Raw genomic sequence first — 20,064 nt, 5'->3', positions numbered from 1 at the left:
AAATGGGACAATGCAAGAAAAGTGAGGAACCTTGGTAGGAGTGAGCGTGATTGAGCTGAAAGGTGCATCGGTTTGTGGCTGTGACTGGTCACACCCGGAATCAACAAGATATATGAGAAGTTGAATGAGATACACACAAGGCTGAAGAGTGCAATTGGGTATTCAGCAGATACCGGGAATGTGTTGTTGGACATGGAAGAGGAAGATAAAGAACATGCTCTAGCTGTTCATAGTGAGAAGCTGGCCATTGCTTATGGGCTACTACACTTGGATTCAAAAGAAGCCATTAGGATTGTGAAGAACCTTAGGGTTTGCAGAGATTGACACCATGTCACCAAGCTGATTTCAAAGGTTTATGGTCAGAAATTATTGTAAGGGATCGGAATCGGTTTCATCATTTTGAAGATGGTGAATGTTCCTGTCTTGATTTTTGGTAGTCAGTGTTAAATATTGAATATGGGTTTATTTATTATAATTTAATAATAAAAAGATAAAAATTTATAATATTTTTAATAATATGTTATGTAATAAAATTTAATCAACTTTTAAATTGATTTTTAATAAAAGACGCAGTTTTTTTTTTTGTTTAAAAAAAAATTATATAAGATACCAAAATTCTTAAAGACTTATATAGAAAAGGTAATAATTTTAAAAGTGGTGATATGAGTCACATTTCTAAATATAGTTTAAAAAAATGTGATGCTAATTTGTTTTTGAGAAAAAAATTAGTTTTTTTTTTTTAATTTTTAATTTTTATTATCATTTACAATTGATTGGGATAAAAACATTTACTATTAAAATAAACATTATTCATATTAAACTGAATAAGCATTAAAAAATTGCATTTTTGTTAACTTTGAATTTTATCTTTAAAAATAATTTATATGACTGTTTTTTAAAGAAATAAAAAAATAAATTTAATTTTGTATATTTTTGTTATTTTTACTAAGGAGACGTCTTCAAACTAATGAATAAAAAAAATTAGTATTTAAGATACTTAAAAAGTAATTCAATATGCTAAATACTTCTATTTATTGAGTTCGTTGAAAAAAATTGGAGAACTTTCAACTTTGTTGTTTGTTTTTTATTCTTTTATTTTTTTATTTTTAAAATTTATGCTTTATCGGTCTTTATTAAAAACAAATTACAATGGTTTCAGTTTTAATTTTTAAAAAATTTTAATGTAATTTAATTTGCAAAAAATTAATGTCATTTGTATACCTCAATTATACCTTAGTTCCTTTACTTTGTACCTAGGGTTCTATGACTATGCATCTTATCATTATTTTATACTTAGTTGTCATTATTTTTGTATTATGATCATTGGTTTTTTTATATCTTGATTTTATGTGCTTGTACCCTCATTCAATTATTCAGATGTTGATCAATGATTTTTGTCGTTTATTGTATTAAAACAAGATTTTTAATCTAATTCACTATTCTAAGGTAGCTTTTACTTAATAAGAAATGACTTTTAGTAAAAGCTATGGTAGTATAACAGTTTAAAATATCGTCCATTAGGATGAATTATTTTTGGTAATCAAGGCTTAATTGGGAAGAAAAAAATAAATGTGATCAAGTGAAATTGGAGTGACAATTCATAATAAAAATGAAAATAGCAGTGATTTCAAATTAGGAAGAACAATTCAATAAAAAAGAATCAAATTTTGAAAGAAGATTAATATGAAAAAAATCTTAGAGTTAAGATTCTCTTGAAAACACTATATGGTGAATAGTTGTTGAGATTTACTCTTCATCAAGTTATATTGTAAATATAAATTTTCATCTAAACCGATTTTTTATTTAGTTTTAAATCAAAATCTTATTTATATTCAAATTAGGTGATTTAATTTAAAGGACCAATTCAAATTACATATTTAATTCATCTTAAATCGTCTTTTAATGATTTACACAATGCAACTATTTAATTTCATTAAATTTAACTTTAAGAATTTAATGAATTTACCTAATTTGTATTGTAGTGGTCATTTAAGAGAATTTGAAAAGAAAAAAAATCCCAAATTTCAATCAATTGAATAAAAAACTCTTACCAAATTAAGCTTCATTTCCCAAATTTCAACTATTCATAGTTCAAACAAATGGACACTCAACATCATCTCAATAGGCTTTTGGAAATTTTCAAATTAAAAAATATGAGATTTAGTACCAATAATGACATTTTCACACAATTTTCATTTGAACATGCGAAATTGAAGTTGGTTGGTTACAACATTTAAACCCCTCTTTGGACGAGTTCGCATGCTCCTGAGAAGTTTTGCACATTCATGCGAAAATGACTTTCGCAAATTCCTAACTCTTGCAGCCATCATGTTCTTCTAGTTCAGTTGGCATGTTTGTGCAAAATCATTCTTTAGCTTGCTGCAACTTCTGATCCTTTATCTCACATGCCAAATTTTGCATAATGTTGCAAAATTGTTATTTCTATTTTTTTCACACTTTTCAATCTTCTTTCTTCCATGATCAATTAAATGCATTATTTACACCTTGAAATCACTATAGAACTTACAAAAGAAGGTTAGTTATCATTGCAAGAGCAATAATATGTCAATTGGATATTTTAAGCATAATACTACTTGGAATATGTGAAATTTATGAGAATTATGATATCAAATATGCTCTTTTTGAGCAGTAATAAGATGTAACCATATATTTTTAGCAATTAGATAAAAAGATTTAATGGTTTGAAATGATATTGTAGATTTTTTCATAAAATTAGTAATATAATAAAATTAGTATTTAATGATCCTAAGCATCCTATTTAATATTAGTTAAATTATAAGAAAAGTAAATAAAAATTTAAAGTTGAAAGAAGTAGAGCCCTAACTCTCTTGTTGTCGAAGGTGTTTAGTTTTTTCAGAATAAAGAGTTAGGGTTTGCATATAAATTATTTTTAAAAATAATATTTTATTCTCTACAACAAAAAATTGCTTTTATAAATTAAAAAACATGTTTAACAAATTTTAACAACAAATATTTTTTTATGAATTTGTTTTGAAATTAAATTGTTTTTTATATTAAATTTGAGGTGTTTTCCATTGTTTTTTGTAGAACATTCTAAATAATAATTGAAAATATAAAAAATATTTTTAAAATGCAATAATAATAATAATAATAAATATAATTAAGGAGGGGATGATGAGTTTGAAGTAGATAATAATAATAATAATAATAATAATAATTAGGAAGGGGAAGATGGGTTTGAAGTAGAGAATAGGGTTCCCTTCCTTCCCCCTCGACCTTGATTACTCATCCCTACCTAAGTAGGGATAGATCTTGCGAAGATCCACCTTGATGGGTATTTTCGTTACCCTTATTAAAAGCATCTCCTAATATTTGGAAGCATATTTGAAAATCACATTAAAAATTCAAAAAATCACTTCTGAACAATTACTTCATAGGTGACCAATTCTTCCAAAAATCCATTTTTTGTAATATTTAGTTTACATCAAAACACTAAGTGGTTATTCATAAAAATATTTCTAATGAGAGCAATACTATTAAAAGCGTTATATACTAAGAGCTCGCTTGAGAGTAATTTGGAGAGAAGTTAACTAAAAATGCTTCCTTACAAAAATTATTTGTTCAAAATTTTTTTTACTAAGATATTTTGGCTACTAGCAAGATCAAAACCAAATAAACCCTTAACCAATTGTAATGATCTGACCACCCACTTCCCCTTGTATAGAAATTGGTTCTCACCGGATTAATTATATATGTATAGTTAGGATTCTCACATAAATGTGTGGGATCGAATTTAATACTATTATTAATGATCATTCCATCTCATGTAGGGATAGTCTACTCTAGGTATATATGCTCGTATGACTATAAAATATGACAACATGTTTAGAGGACTGATATGGGATATCAAACCATTTATATTTATACGAGGGGCTAATGAACATATTAATGATGGTTTTGAATACCCATATATTTGGATCCCATATAGTGTTTGTGGTACAAGATATCACATTGAAGTTTTGGTAAAATAACTAGAATGTATAAGAATTACTTAGAAAATTTTATGAATTTGGATGGATATACATGAATCCTCACAAAACATTCATTATATAATATCATCTCACATAAGTAAAATAATATTAATAAAGTAGAAGGTGCACAATTCTAATTAACACACATTTTAGATCATAGTCAGTTGACTGTAGCAACTTATAGTGTTCAATCTTTAGAACAAAACATACTAAAGATATCTAACTTATTTATTAAAAAAAAAATAAGACTCTAGAGATAAATCCTTCCAAAGTCGATTTAAATAAAGGAAACATCATTAGCAGACATTTCTCTACCACAAATGTTAATCTATGCATCTCCTCAAAATAAAAAGTCCAACATACCTAAAAAAGGACATTAAGAACAAGGCCCTTCAAAGATGTAATAATATACATGCACAAAAGAAAAAAAAAGGCAATTGAAGGCGGTGTTTCACTCACATAGACTATGTAGAAAAACCAAACACCTCTTCCTTGTTTTGCATTCGAAAAATGAAATCAGTCTTCTTCAAAATCCTCATCCCTAAAATCTGAATTGATAGAATCCAATTTTTCAGAATCTTCCTCTTTATAACCCTGAGCATTTTGCAAACAAAGAGCCTCATATTAGGTAGGAAAGATGAAAATTACAATGATGAAGGTTAACATAATTAAGATGAATATTAATTTGGATTGGAGGGTGAATCATATAATGCTAGATCAAACTAATGCTTCATATTATCCTTGTGTTCTTTGAAAGTGATATTATTTATTTAATGCATATTCTTAGGTTACATTTAGGTAACAATATTGATAAAGATTATAAATTGCCTTAAGTATTAACTAGTTCTTCTATATAAAAATGAGACCCTCTATGTAAAATCTTGGTGTAGAACTTCAAATAATTGTCTACCTTTAACTTTTAAAAAAAGGAAAAATATTGTCATGACTAGTAATATCTATATTAGATAGAAAAGTTTCTATAACTTTATGGTGGATTTCTCTTAACTAGATAGATGATTTTTAATGGTGTGAGAGCTTATTAGGACCAAAGTGGATAATATTTACATAACAAGAACAAATTGTCACAAAAGATATTAGAGTTAATCTCTAAGCTTAGGATGGGATGAGGTCATTACATGACCATTTAAATTATTTTTTTCTAAATGCTCTATGTTTTTGTTGACAAAATCAAAGATGATAAAAGACTACACAATTGAGAATTCTTACATTACCTTCTGCCCTTAAATGATGTTTGCACTATCAAAAAATAATTTTTAAGATTGAAATGGAAATAGGACAGATTTCCTTTTTCTTTTTATTTTTGCTCTTTGGGACTAGCTAAATTGATACTTTACTAAACCCAACACAATATCCTTCACTCTTTAGGTTTTAGCAAGATTTTTTATTTTTTATTTTTTTTATCCAATTAGACTTCTTAATCTACAAACCAAAAGAAAATGAGAACATTGTCCATAATAGGTAAATATCCCCATTCAATATCTCATAGTAGTTCAAATCTATATTAAATCTCAACAATTTTGAAAATTCAGAATCATATATCTTCAAACATGTGATGATAACTTAGGCTTCCCTCAAACTCTAGCTTAGCAAATAAAAGTTAAAAATGATTTTGTTGAATTTTCTAGCTTGCTAAAGTAGGGGCTCAAACCCAATTCTAGAACATTCTAACTTGTAAGACATCTTTTTATCAAGCTAATGTGGTTATTCAATGAACTTATCACATTTCTTGCTCAAATTATTCTAACTTGATTATTTAACCAAGTTAAATGCAAGATTAGCTCTTATGTCTATTCTAAATTAGTTTTTTAATCACAATACTGGACTCCTTGCTCTCTACCTTTGGATTTGGTTAAACATACAAACATAAACTTTTTGACAAGTACTTTATAGTTGTTGCACCAACTTGGACCTTCAAAATTTTTTGCCAAAACACAATAACTTGAACCTTCCAATATTTCTTAAATAATCAATGTGTTGTTTAAAAAATAATAGTATCTCCCATATAAGATGTAACAATTTTTAAAGAATTACCCTTAAAGGATAATAGTTTCTAAAAAATTGAGGTATTAAAAAAATTTTACTTTCTCAAATTTTAAAATTTTAAAGAACATAAAGTAAGTTCATACTTTTTGTATAAGAGTTCCTATATTTTATATAGAATGTGCTATTATCTTTTTCTTGAAAACAAATAAATAAGAAAGTGTATCTAAATGAAACTTAGTATCAAATTTTTTTTATCTAACTATTCTAACTTGATATCCTAACCTCTAGCTTCAACTATAATGCTTGTTTCTCTTTGTAGTTTTGCACCTGAATTAACTAATGTGTGTGTGTATATATATATATATATATATATATATTATATATATATATATATTATATATATATATATGAACTTTATGGTAGACACTTTTTACTTCTCAAGTCACAAGAAAGCCTCATGACTTCCTAAACATGTTAAGAAATCAAAATATGAAAGAGTGATGATGTCACCAAGGCAACAAACAATATCAAGACAGTTTGCTTATATTAAGAAATTAAACATGTTCTTTTAGATTTGAATAAAATGAAAATTCTATAGGCTTGTTTTAAGTCTTTTCTTCATACAAAATAAATTAAGAATTTTTTTGGGAGTGATTTTGAAAGGTGTTAATAATACTTCATAATGCTTGAAAACATTTCTTATAAAAATTAGGTGTTTGACAAAATTTTAAAAGTGGTAAAAAATATGAAGTGATGATTCCTGGACAATAACTTCATAAAAATAATCATTTTGCTGTTATATAAAACAATACTATGAAAACATTTTTTTTTTTAATTTATATCCAAACATGAAGTGATTCTTTTTAAAAATGTTTATGAGGGAAATGTTATTAAAAAAAATGTTAAAGATAAAGACATTTTAAGTAGAATAACCCCAAATAACTTTAAGACAAATAAGATTAAAGTAGTATTTACTATATTTATAGAATAGCCAAGGAAACGATGATATTAAGAGTAGAAAGAATTAGTTAGGGGAATTACTCCATTCATACCTGTTCCATGAACTTCTTGCGTATGGTGGTATTCAGGTCATCTTGCCAATATTCTTCGAAAAAATTCATCTTGTACACTTTTTAGCCTTGGTGCGTCTAAGACTCCCTTGCAAAAAAATTCCATCCCATGACATTCTCCCACCTCCATTGTTTCCAAGGATGGGAATTTGAAGACATATCTTGTTGATGAGCAAAAGCTTTTCAGATTTGGCAAATGATAAAATGTCAAACTCTTTAATTTGGTGAACTCAATCTCATTATTTGTTAGTTCATGTCCATTATTTCCCACTATTTCTACTTGGATAACCTCATTCACTGAATCACACATTCTCACCTCTAGTTTTTCTAGATTATGTAGTATTTGAACCATATTCGAGGGAATCACAACTGAAATACCATGATACTCGTTTATCGTCAAAACGCTTAACTTCGAAAAAGACACCCTTGAAAATTGGCCTCGCCATATCTCCACAGTACCCTTTAAGCTCAATGTTAGTTCTTCCAAATTAGGAAATGCTTCCTGGCAAACCAAATTACATAAGAGGAATGACATTTCATTTATGTGATTTTTTTTAATAAATAAATAAGTTATATATACACACATATACAACAATCCTCTTTGAGCTTGCAAATAGCTCAATAAATGATAAAAATAAACAAGCCTTCAAGTTCAAACTCATGACCACTTGAAAAATAAGGCTATAATACCATAGTAAATAGAAAAAACTGTAAATCAAGTTCATTTCATCTACAAACTAACATTTATATATTTAATAATTATATTTCCTTCTTGATCAAAGAGCTATTAGGAGAAAATAAGTAAACACTATTATTGTTATTATTATTATAATTGTTGTTGTTGTTGTTTTCCATATAAGGCATAATGAACTACTGTATCTAAATAATCAAGGTACACTTTGACAAGTTTTGATGCAATGTGGCTAAAAATAGATTGGATCAATATTGCACATTAATTCAAATAAAACATCAACATTTTTTTTGTTCTTAAATTGTAAATAAACACCACTATAAATGAATGCAATTTTGTATGAAATTCAATTAAATAAACTCGTTCTTAAGGCATCACATGAAGTGTTTAAGTCTAATTAATATTAATTAAAAATTATTATATTAAAAAAAATCCAAAGTAATTTATTTTTATCATAAGTCAAGTAGGATAATTTTATAAATAATTGGTTTTAGTTTCTAGTATTCTTGTACATAATCGCTATGTTTGTTGCACCTCCAAAAAATCTACTACTTGTAATTAATTGTATATTATTCTCCATATTCACATCAGTTTATGTAGTATGATTAATTTAGCAACAAAATATAAGTTTACTTAAAATCGCTTTAAATTCCTATGATATTAAAGTTTAAGATTAAAACAATGTAACATTAGCTAAAAAAATTAAGATCCATAATGTAACATATAAAATTTAGAAAATTCAAGGAAGGGTAAACTCGCACCTGTTCTACCCAGAAGAGTGGCTCAAGTTCACATTCCAAATTTATTTGTTGAAAGAGTATCTCCACTTTATCACAATCGACCACTTCCAATTCTTTCAGAAGTGGCCAGCTGGAACTAAACCTTCCAGAGCAAAATCTTTTCAGTTGGTGTAAACTGAAGAGTGTGAGAGAGGTAAGGTTAGGGAATAAGAGTAAAGATGCTGCTTCATCTTCATTTTCATTGGCAACAATTGCCTCCACTCCACTCGCCGATATATATAGGTCCTCAAGTTGCACAAGAGCACTCGCCACAGAAACCGGAAAAAGGTTTAGCAATTTGTTGCATCCCCTTACTTGCAATTTCCTTAATTTGGAAAATGAATTTGCTGGAAGTTGGTCAGGACACAATGCTCTTATATTATCTAGTTCGTCTGTATACAAGGACTCCAAGCCTGGGAGTGCAACCTGTGCAATTGATGATCCCTTTGGTTAATAACATATACATATACATTCCTAATACTTAGACACATGTAAATAGAAAATAAGAGGTTAAAGGAGAATATATCAATATAACAAAGCACAAAATTTAAACTAGATTGAAGAAGATCAAGAAAGAGAAAAGAAAAGAAAAGAGAAGAAAAGCTCTAGATTTTGAAGATCCAATGAAACTTAAAAAAAAAAAAAAAAAAAAAAACCTCCAAATTTTCCTTTCGAAATGAGGTAATAAGAGGATTTTTTTTTCTTTTTTCTTTGCCTCTCTTTCAAATTTGATTAACTTCTATGGAAAACGTATTTTAACTAGCCATGGAAAACGATTTTTTTAAAAAAAAACTTTTATATAAGATACAAGTAATACTTTAAAAAAATTGTGATATCTAAAAAAATTTTTGAAAAATTATTTTTAAAGAAATAAGGTAAATCTATACTTTTTGTATAAGATGTTCTACCTTTATATACAAATTTCTGATTTTTTTTTTTTTTTAAAGTGTATCCAAATGGACACTAAACTATCTAGTTTTTAATTTTTACAACTTTGAATTGGATTTTATGGTAAACTAATTTACAATATAATGCATGGATTGATCTTAGATTCCATCTATAAATTTTTTTAATTATCTAATATAAGACATTATATTAATGGGTTGAATTAATAATGTAATTATAATTTATTTGGAAACTTTCTTCCTTCAAATATATAAAATGAAAATAAATTTTAAAAAATAAAAAATGAAAAAAATTTAAAATAAAAAAAGCTTTTTTTATAGTTTTTCTAAGATGATTTTGTAGAGTACTGTTAGTTTATAGTTTTAACTTTATTTCATTTTACTTTTAACTTTATTTATTGAGGTATGTTCTTTTTTGAAACTCTTGTTTATATTTTATGGAGAATATAAATTTTAAGAAAAAAATGAAATTTAAATAAGATAAGAATAAAGAAACGCAAAAGGTGGATGAATTTTTTTAAGGCAAAAGTTTGATAATTGACACTATCATGTAACAGGTGAAATTTTTAAATACTCAACAAAGGCTAGTGAAACTTAAATTAAAAGCATGACATGTACCTTTTCGACCAAAAAGAGCGATTATTGAATTTTGTTGTCAAGTTCACCTATCAAACCTATTTCTTGAAATAGTATCTCCACTTTACCACAATTGAGCACTATCAATTTTTTTAAAAGTGCCCATCTTGAAGTAAACCTTCTGAAGCAAAATCTTTGGAGTTGGTGTAAAGTATTGAGTATGAGAGAGGTTAGTCTAGGGAATATTGCATATTAATTCAAATAAAACATCAACATTTTTTTTTTGTTAAATTCTAAATGAACACCACTATAAATTAATGCGATTTTGTATGCTCAATTAAATAAACTCGATCTTAAGGCATCACATGAAGTATTTAAGTCTAATTAATATTAATTAAAAATGATTATATTAAAAAAAATCCAAAGTAATTTGTTTTTATCATAAGTCAAGTAGGATAATTTTATAAATAATTGGTTTTATTTTCTAGTATTCTTGTACACAATCGCTATGTTTGTTGCACCTCCAAAAAATCTACTACTTGTAATTAATTGTATATTATTCTCCATATTCACATCAGTTTATGTAGTATGATTAATTTAGCAGCAAAATATAAGTTTACTTAAAATCACTTTAAATTCCTATGATATTAAAGTTTAAGATTAAAACAATGTAACATTAGCTAAAAAGATTAAGATCTATAATGTAACATATAAAATTTAGAAAATTCAAGGAAGGGTAAACTCGCACCTGTTCTACCCAGAAGAGTGGCTCAAGTTCACATTCCAAAATTATTTGTTGAAAGAGTATCTCCACTTTATCACAATCGAGCACTTCCAATTTATTCAAAAGTGGCCAACTTGAACTAAACCTTCCAGAGCAAAATCTTTTGAGTTGGTGTAAATAACGGAGTGTGAGAGAGGTAAGGTTAGGGAATAAAAGTAAAGGTGCTGCTTCATCTTCATTTTCATTGGTAACAATTGCCTCCACTTCACCCCCCGATATATGTAGGTCCTCAAGTTGCATAAGAGCACTCGCCACAGAAAGCGGAAAAAGATTTAGCAATTTGTTGCATTTACTTACTCGCAATTTCCTTAATTTGGAAAATGAATTTGCTGGAAGTTGGTCAGGCCACAATGCTCTTATATTATGTAGGTTGCATACAGACAAGGACTCCAAGCCTGGGAATGCAACCTGTGCAATTGATGATCCCTTTGGTTAATAATATATACATATACATTCCTAATAATTAGATACATGTAAATAGAAAATAAGAGGTTAAAGGAGAATATATCAGTACAACAAAGCACAAAATTTAAACTAGATTGAAGAAAATCAAGAAAGAGAAAAGAAAAGAAAAGAGAAGAAAAAGCCTCCAGATTTTGAAGATCCAATGAAACTTAAAAAAAAAAAAAAAAAAAAAAAACCCTCCAAATTTTCCTTTCGAAATGAGGTAATAAGAGGATTTTTTTTTTCTTTTTTCTTTGCCTCTCTTTCAAATTTGATTAACTTCTATGGAAAACGTATTTTAACTAGCCATGGAAAACGGATTTTTTTTTTTTAACTTTTATATAAGATACAAGTAATACTTTAAAAAAATTGTGATATCTAAAAAAATTTTTGAAAAATTATTTTTAAAGAAATAAGGTAAATCTATACTTTTTGTATAAGATGTTCTACCTTTATATACAAATTTCTGTTTTTTTTTTTTAAAAGTGTATCCAAATGGACACTAAACTATCTAGTTTTTAATTTTTACAACTTTGAATTGGATTTTATGGTAAACTAATTTACAATATAATGCATGGATTGATCTTAGATTCCATCTATAAATTTTTTTAATTATCTAATATAAGACATTATATTAATGGGTTGAATTAATAATGTAATTTTAATTTATTTGGCAACTTTCTTCCTTCAAATATATAAAATGAAAATAAATTTTAAAAAATAAAAAATAAAAAAAATTAAAATAAAAAAAGCTTTTTTTATAGTTTTTCTAAGATGATTTTGTAGAGTACTGTTAGTTTATAGTTTTAACTTTATTTCATTTTACTTTTAACTTTATTTATTGAGGTATGTTCTTTTTTGAAACTCTTGTTTAGATTTTATAGAGAATATAAATTTTAAGAAAGAAAATGAAATTTAAATAAGATAAGAATAAAGAAACGCAAAAGGTGGATGATTTTTTTTAAGGCAAAAGTTTGATAATTGGCACTATCATGTAACGGGTGAAATTTGTAAATACTCAACAAAGGCTAGTGAAATTTAAATTAAAAGCTTGACATGTACCTTTTCGACCAAAAAGAGTGATTGTTGAATTTGTTGTCAAGTTCACATTTCAAACCTACTTCTTGAAATAGTATCTCCACTTCACAATTGAGCACTATCAATTTTTTTAAAAGTGCCCATCTTGAAGTAAACCTTCTGAAGCAAAATCTTTGGAGTTGGTGTAAAGTATTGAGTATGAGAGAGGTTAGTCTAGGGAATATTGCATATTAATTCAAATAAAACATCAACATTTTTTTTTTGTTAAATTCTAAATGAACACCACTATAAATTAATGTGATTTTGTATGCTCAATTAAATAAACTCGTTCTTAAGGCATCACATGAAGTATTTAAGTCTAATTAATATTAATTAAAACTGATTATATTAAAAAAATCCAAAGTAATTTATTTTTATCATAAGTCAAGTAGGATAATTTTATAAATAATTGGTTTTAGTTTCTAGTATTCTTGTACACAATCGCTATGTTTGTTGCACCTCCAAAAAATCTACTACTTGTAATTAATTGTATATTATTCTCCATATTCACATCAGTTTATGTAGTATTAATTTAGCAACAAAATATAAGTTTACTTAAAATCGCTTTAAATTCCTATGATATTAAAGTTTACGATTAAAACATTGTAACATTAGCTAAAAAGATTAAGATCTATAATGTAACATATAAAATTTAGAAAATTCAAGGAAGGGTAAACTCGCACCTGTTCTACCCAGAAGAGTGGCTCAAGTTCACATTCCAAACTTATTTGTTGAAAGAGTATCTCCACTTTATCACAATTGTCCACTTCCAATTTTTTAAGAAGTGGCCAGCTTGAACTAAACCTTCCAGAGCAAAATCTTTTGAGTTGGTGTAAATAACGGAGTGTGAGAGAGGTAAGGTTAGGGAATAAGAGTAAAGGTGCTGCTTCATCTTCATTTTCATTGGCAACAATTGCCTCCACTCCACTCCACGATATCCATAGGTCCTCAAGTTGCACAAGAGCACTCGCCACAGAAAGCGGAAAAAGATTTAGCAATTTGTTGCATAGAATTACTTCCAATTTCCTTAATTTGGAAAATGAATTTGCTGGAAGTTGGTCAGGCCGCAATGCTCTTATATTATCCAGTGTGCCTACAAACAAGGACTCCAAGCCTGGGAGTGCAACCTGTGCATTGATGATCCCTTTAGTTAATAATATATACATATACATTCCTAATAATTAGACACATGTAAATAGAAAATAAGAGGTTAAAGGAGAATATACAGTATAACAAAGCACAAAATTTAAACTAGATTGAAGAAGATCAAGAAAGAGAAAAGAAAAGAAAAGAAAAAGCCTCCAGATTTTGAAGATCCAATGAAACTTAAAAAAAAAAAAAAAAAACCTCCAAATTTTGCTTTCCAAATGAGGTAATAAGAGGTTTTTATTTTTATTTTTATTTTATTTTTATTTTTTAACTTTTATATAAGATACAAGAACTCTTAGAGGGTTACATTATGTAAGTAATACTTTTAAAAAAATGTTTAAAAAAATTATGAATACCAAAAATTTTACTACCTCGGATTTTAAATTTTTAAAAAATTATTTTTAAGGAAATAAGGTAAATCTATACTTTTGTATAAGATGTTCTACCTTTATATACAAATTTCTGATTTTTTTTTTTAAAGTGTATCCAAATGGACACTAAACTATCTAGTTTCAAATTTTACAACTTTGAATTGGATTTTATGGTAAACTAATTTACAATATAATACATGGATTCATCTTAGATTCCATCTATAATTTTTTAATTATCTAATATAAGACATTATATTAATGGGTTGAATTAATAATGTAATTATAATTTATTTGGCAACTTTCTTCCTTCAAATATATAAAACGAAAATAAATTTTAAAAAAATAAAAAAATGAAAAAAAAAGCTTATTTTATAGTTTTTCTAAGATGATTTTGTAGAGTGTTAGTTTATAGTTTTAACTTTATTTCATTTTACTTTTAACTTTATTTATTGAGGTATGTTCTTTTTTGAAACTCTTGTTTAGATTTTATAGAGAATATAAATTTAAGAAAAAAATGAAATTTAAATAAGATAAGAATAAAGAAATGCAAAAGGTGGATGGATTTTTTTAAGGCAAAAGTTTGATAATTGGCACTATCATGTAACAGGTGAAATTTTTAAATGCTCAACAAAGGCTAGAGAAATTTAAATTAAAAGCTCGACATGTACCTTTTCAACCAAGAAGAGCGACTGTTGAATTTTGTTGTCAAGTTCACTTTTCAAACCTATTTCTTGAAATAGTATCTCCACTTTATCACAATCCCACACTTCCAATTCTTTTAAAAGTGGCCATCTTGAAGTAAACCTTCCGAAGCAAAATCTTTGGAGTTGGGGTAAAGCATTGAGTGTGAGAGAGGTTAGTCTAGGGAATAAGAATAAAGATGTTGCTTCATCTTCATTCTCATTAGCAACAATTGCCTCTAGTACTTCACAAAAGGATATCTTTAGGTCCTCAAGTTGCACAAGGACTTTCGCCACGGAAAGGGGAAAAACATTCAGCAATTCATCACAGCCATTTAATTCCAAGCCCTTTAGTTTGGAAAAGGAATTTGCTGGAAGTTGGTTGTGCCACAATGCTTTCAGATTATCTAGACGACGTACACGCAAGGACTCCAAGGCAGGGAATGCAGCCTATGCAATTGATCATCCATTTGGTTAATACATTCTCAATAACTAGACACATATAAATAGAACAAGAGAGGTGGAGGTGAATATGTCAATATGAAAAAGCACAAAATAAATTCATAATTTTATCTGCGTATTTTCTACATTATATGAAACTAAACTAGACCTCACTACAAGCAGCTTGAAACTCATTTAGAAGGAAAGTTTATTTTTATTAATTGTCTAAAACTAATAGACTTCTCATTATATAATACTTTGGTTTTAGTATTTTTCATTTATTCATTCTCCAATACAATTTTACTAACTTAAAACAAGTAGAGCATTTATATGTTGGAGTAATATGTATATGATTATTTTATCCTAAATTTTTTTGATTAATTAATTATCATTTTTAAAAGGTTTTATTGATGTGATTTGATAAATGGTCATATTAATAATATTAGAACATAAAAACAAATTAACTATATTTTATCTAATATTTACCAAAATATTGATTTACTATCACAAATTATGTAATTAAAAATATAAAATAAAATATTGGTTTCCAATAACTCCAACCTCGTCATTTTATTAATATCTATATTTTGTTTATCTTTTTCTTCTTCTACATTTTGTTTGGTGATAGTTATTTTTGGGCTATAAACAAAGTATTTCATATTTTAAAACTTTATAACTCTTATAATAAGTATTTCATTCATTCCAAAATCGATTCTTCTCCCTTGCTATTGGTTTAGAATACAAAAATAAATTTATAAGTTTCTTTAAACGATATTAGTATCAATTATTCCTTTCATGAAAATAAAGAGAGTTTAATATTGAAAGAAAATTAACAAAAATATTTATGTTAAAAATAGTTAAGCAAAAAATCATATAATAAAAAAGAATGAATTAAGCCTTCAAATTATTAAAAAAATTAACATAATAAATTCATGAAAAAAGAAAAGTGAAGATTAGGCCTTAAAATTTATTCAGAAAAATAAAATAAAGATAATAAATGTATGATAAATAAGAAAATATAAGAAAGGAAGGAAGACAAGTACAAATACTTTTTACTAAAATTTTATATAATTTTGGTTTTAAAGTTTACTTTTTAATTCTGGTTTTTATTTATTTAGTGTAAAAGTAGTGTAAATAAATACTAGTAATGGCAGAAATTAGATATCGAGTAGTAAGATACCTGTTGACTGAAAAATGTCATTGACTCCTGGGTACCACTGCATCTTGTGGAGTAGAAGCTAATGAGCTCTGGGAGATCACTCAACTCCAAATGTTGCAGTTGAGGAAAAGCTGATTCCCTTCCATGTTGTGTGGGAAGAGAGAAAACATATTTCAACCTCTCACAACTCTCTAGCCTTAGAATTCTTAAGTTACCAAAAGACCCCATCGGAATTGGGCCATGGCATACTGCCTCCAAGTTATCTAGGCCATCAAGGATCAGTTCCTCCAACATACAGAAGGTATTAGGTGGTGGAACCCATTCCACTGAAGTACTGGAATGAAGGATGTATTGAACGGTAGGACATCCAGAGAGAGTGAGATACTTGAGTTCAACGAAACCCTCCTTGTCTAACTCATAAACCACATGCTTAGTATCATCCAATTCCCCCAAGTCTAGAACTTGACTTCTCTTCAACAGCTTGGAGAAGCACTTCACCATATAAAGACTTGTAACCCCTTGAAACACCAACCTTCTTGAGGAGGCTTTATACTCATCATTTCGTATCCGGTAAGGGCTTATTACTATTGAATATCTGGTCAAGTTGAGGTTTTCGAAGGGCACGCCATCTTCTGGAAACAAACTGAGATTTGATAGTTGTAACTCCAAAGTCCTCAAACTAGACAGGTGTTTCAGCTCAGAAAGGCAAGCATTAATTCTTTCTCCCCTATTAAATCCTTCCGCCTCCCATTCAATACGAAAACTTCCTTTCATACTCAAATACTCTAATTGGGATAGACTTGATATAACATTTCGTGGAATTACTTCAAGGCTATCGCAATACCGCAAATCCAACATCCTTAGATCACTCAATTGCGCCACTTCATTTGGCAGCTGTTCAATGTTGGACTCTGCCAAACTAAGGACTTGTAGTTTCTTCAGTTCTCCAATTACTGTTATGTCTTGGATCTGGCATTGATTTAGACGCAATGTTTGAAGATTTGAAAGAAAACCAAGTGATGAAGGAGATGGTGTAAGAGACACTTTAGACAAATCTAAAATTCTGAGTTGTTTGGTGTCTTGGAAAAAGGCATCTGGAATTTTCAAATAAGGATCATCATTACTTGAATTCAATAAAAAGAATTCAAGTTGCGGACATACCAAGCCTTGTGGAAGCTCATCCATATTTCTGCATATCAAAGAGATGCGAGTGCAATTTCTGCACTCATCCGTCCTCTGCCATTCTCGTAATTCAACAGCTTCATGTGATCCAACAGCTTCTCTCACCACAAATCGATGAGGATCTTTGGATGCAATTGATCTGGCAACATCACGAACAACATCATGCATTCTGACAAAAGCTTGATCAAAAAGCAAGCTCGAAGAGCTATCACCATCTCCTTCATGGTCAAGCAACAAGCTTGAGACTTTGAGGTTTTCCACCAATGTAATTAGTTTATTTATTGCTTTCTCCCATGAATATGTTCTTTCAAACAAATTCAAACACATAGCAAATTGTAGCAAGCGATCCATGGAAATATCACCATCCCCCAGCAAAGCGCAAAGTAAAAACAATGACTTTACTTCATCACCTTCCAAATGGTTGTAGCTCAGCTCCAGACATGAGTAGACGCCTTCAGTTACTCCTCTGATGTTTGTTGGTGCAGACCTTCTCAGTTCTTCCAACGCATTCTCCCATACACCCACCATCTCACCTCTTAATGCATTTGCAATGGTGACAATTGCAACTGGTAGACCGTCACATTTTTTAGCTACATCAACTGCTATGGGACGCAGTTCAGGCTTCTCCACGGAATCACCTGCTGTCTTCTTGAATAAATTCCAGGCTTCATCTTCACTTAAATGTTGAAGATGGAACTCCTTTTGAGTACACATATCTTTAGATAAAACCTGACGCTCCCGGGAAGTCAGCAGCACTTTGCACCCCTTGTGATCATCTCCATAAGGAATTCCTATTTTTCCCAACCCAAGTTTCTCCCAGATATCATCTAAGATCACCAGGATTTTCTTCTCTCTCTTCAACCTTTGCATCAGGCGACCTGCTCTATCCTCCCCCGCCTCAAATTTCAAACCCAACATTCTTGCAATTTTTTCTTGAATTTCTGTGATGTTGGGAGTTTGGGATATGTGTAACACCATGACCACCTTGTGAAAGAGCTTGTCTTCCTCCGCTTGTTGAGCTACTTGTTTGACAAGAGTGGTTTTGCCCACGCCGCCCATTCCCCAGACACCGAGCATGCGCATATCTTCGTTTCTCAAGGCCTCCATAATTTGGTTAAAAGTAGACTCTCTTGACTGGAAAGCCTCATAATCTTTGAAAGATGCAGAGCTGATGAATGGAGGAGGAGGAGGAGGAGGGCGATGCGATACTCTGCCACCAAAGTTATGAGCTTCTTGGATTTTATCAACAATCTCCGCAGCCTGCTTCTTTGCTTGCTTGCTTAGCTGGTAGCGGGACTTTAAATAGAAACAGCTCTTGCTTGCTTTCCTTTCATCTTCATTGAAATCATCTCTCTTTTGGATGATCCCTTCGGCATACGTCAGCCACTCCTGAACATCAGAAAAGATTTCATCCCCTTGCCTATTAGCATCATCCACAGGTATCTGCAGCCTCTCCCTTTCAAGATGGAGACTCTGAATTTTTTGGTTGAGATCCGTAATGTTGTGACGGTAGTTAACCACATAACCCAGTGGACGTATAATTGGACCAACCAGGTACTCTGCAACTTTTGCTGCAACGGAAATAACAATGTCAACCATTTCCAACTTCTTTTTTCCAGAAATAGATGGGAATTGAGCAAAGGCAGATAAAGAATTAATAGAGCAACCACAGCAGGAGAAAGACAATACACGAGATTGATATTTGATTGAAACTGTTGTGACAGAAGAAATGGAAGGCTTGAGGTATAAAAAGAGCAGAGTTTGTGGAAGAGAGCTGGATTGTTTTTTTTTTCTTTCAGGAAGAGAGGAGAGGAGAGGAGAGGAGAGACAGAAATCAGGAAAATGGAAAAGGAGAGTGATTACTGGTAAAGAAGAAGAAATAGTTGATAAAAAAGAGAAAAGGGTTACAAAGTGAAGAGATTGAGGAAGCTTTGGATTTTGGAATTCAGTGATCCCCAAAACGAAAATAAGTAAAAGGCTTTCTGGCAAGAGGGAGAGACGGAGAGAAGGAAAATGAAAAAATGGGAAACAGCAGTGAGTATTGGGTGATAAATCGACGAGGAAACGGTTGTTTTGGTGAAAGGAGAAAGGAGAGCAGCAAGCCAACTTCAGAATAGCAGAACAGCAGAATTGCAGATTCCTGAATGTGAAAATAGTTTGGTTAGAAGGAAAGGGTGTTTATTAATAATAGGAAAACAAGTGATGGCCGACCTCAGAATCTTCTGAGTTCTTGCTTTTTGGACTTTCGCCACCTAACCTCAGACTCGCTCATTACTCACCATCATCATATTCACAGAATTTTTAAAAAATATAACAATTAAAACTTCCATTTCTAAATTTACGGTATCTCATGATAACTCAAATAAAAAATTACATTCAATTTAAGCATCATATTTTGACGTTATATTTTTCAGAAATAACTTTAAATTTTAAAATTTATACCAAAATTGTTTTTTTCAAAAATAATTAATATGTACCTATAATTAAGAAGACTTCACTATATTTATAATCTCAAAAACTTTATGGAATATTATAATATCACTCTATTAAAATTATTTATTTATTTGAAAAAAAAATTATTCATTATAAATCTCAAATTAATAATTATTATTTTTTAATATTTTTATTTAAAAGGTTGTGAAAATATTAAAATCCTTTGTTTCCATGGATGTTGGATTATGAATCACCTATTGTGCCAACTAAATTATTTTTATTTATCATTTATTGGGATTTAATCTC

The 20,064-nt window shown here is 29.1% G+C and overlaps 1 protein-coding gene across 1 annotated transcript; it reads right to left on the bottom strand.

Moving 5' to 3' along the window:
* Positions 1-4,271: 4,271 nt before the first annotated feature.
* On the bottom strand, positions 4,272-19,181 carry LOC117932251 (disease resistance protein RPS2-like). The gene is made up of 6 exons (XM_034853400.1): positions 16,165-19,181; positions 14,532-14,993; positions 13,027-13,470; positions 10,787-11,230; positions 8,540-8,983; positions 4,272-4,607 (listed from the first exon to the last, which is right to left on the bottom strand). Exons 1-6 carry the CDS (start codon positions 18,922-18,924, stop codon positions 4,530-4,532), a joined length of 4,632 nt encoding a protein of 1,543 aa, XP_034709291.1. The 5' UTR covers positions 18,925-19,181; the 3' UTR covers positions 4,272-4,529.
* Positions 19,182-20,064: the final 883 nt, after the last annotated feature.

This window comes from Vitis riparia, chromosome 15 (genome assembly GCF_004353265.1).
Source record: "Vitis riparia cultivar Riparia Gloire de Montpellier isolate 1030 chromosome 15, EGFV_Vit.rip_1.0, whole genome shotgun sequence".
NCBI lineage: Eukaryota > Viridiplantae > Streptophyta > Magnoliopsida > Vitales > Vitaceae > Vitis > Vitis riparia.
Note: the sequence above shows the minus strand (reverse complement) of the source record. Positions and strands in the feature narration are given on the sequence as shown.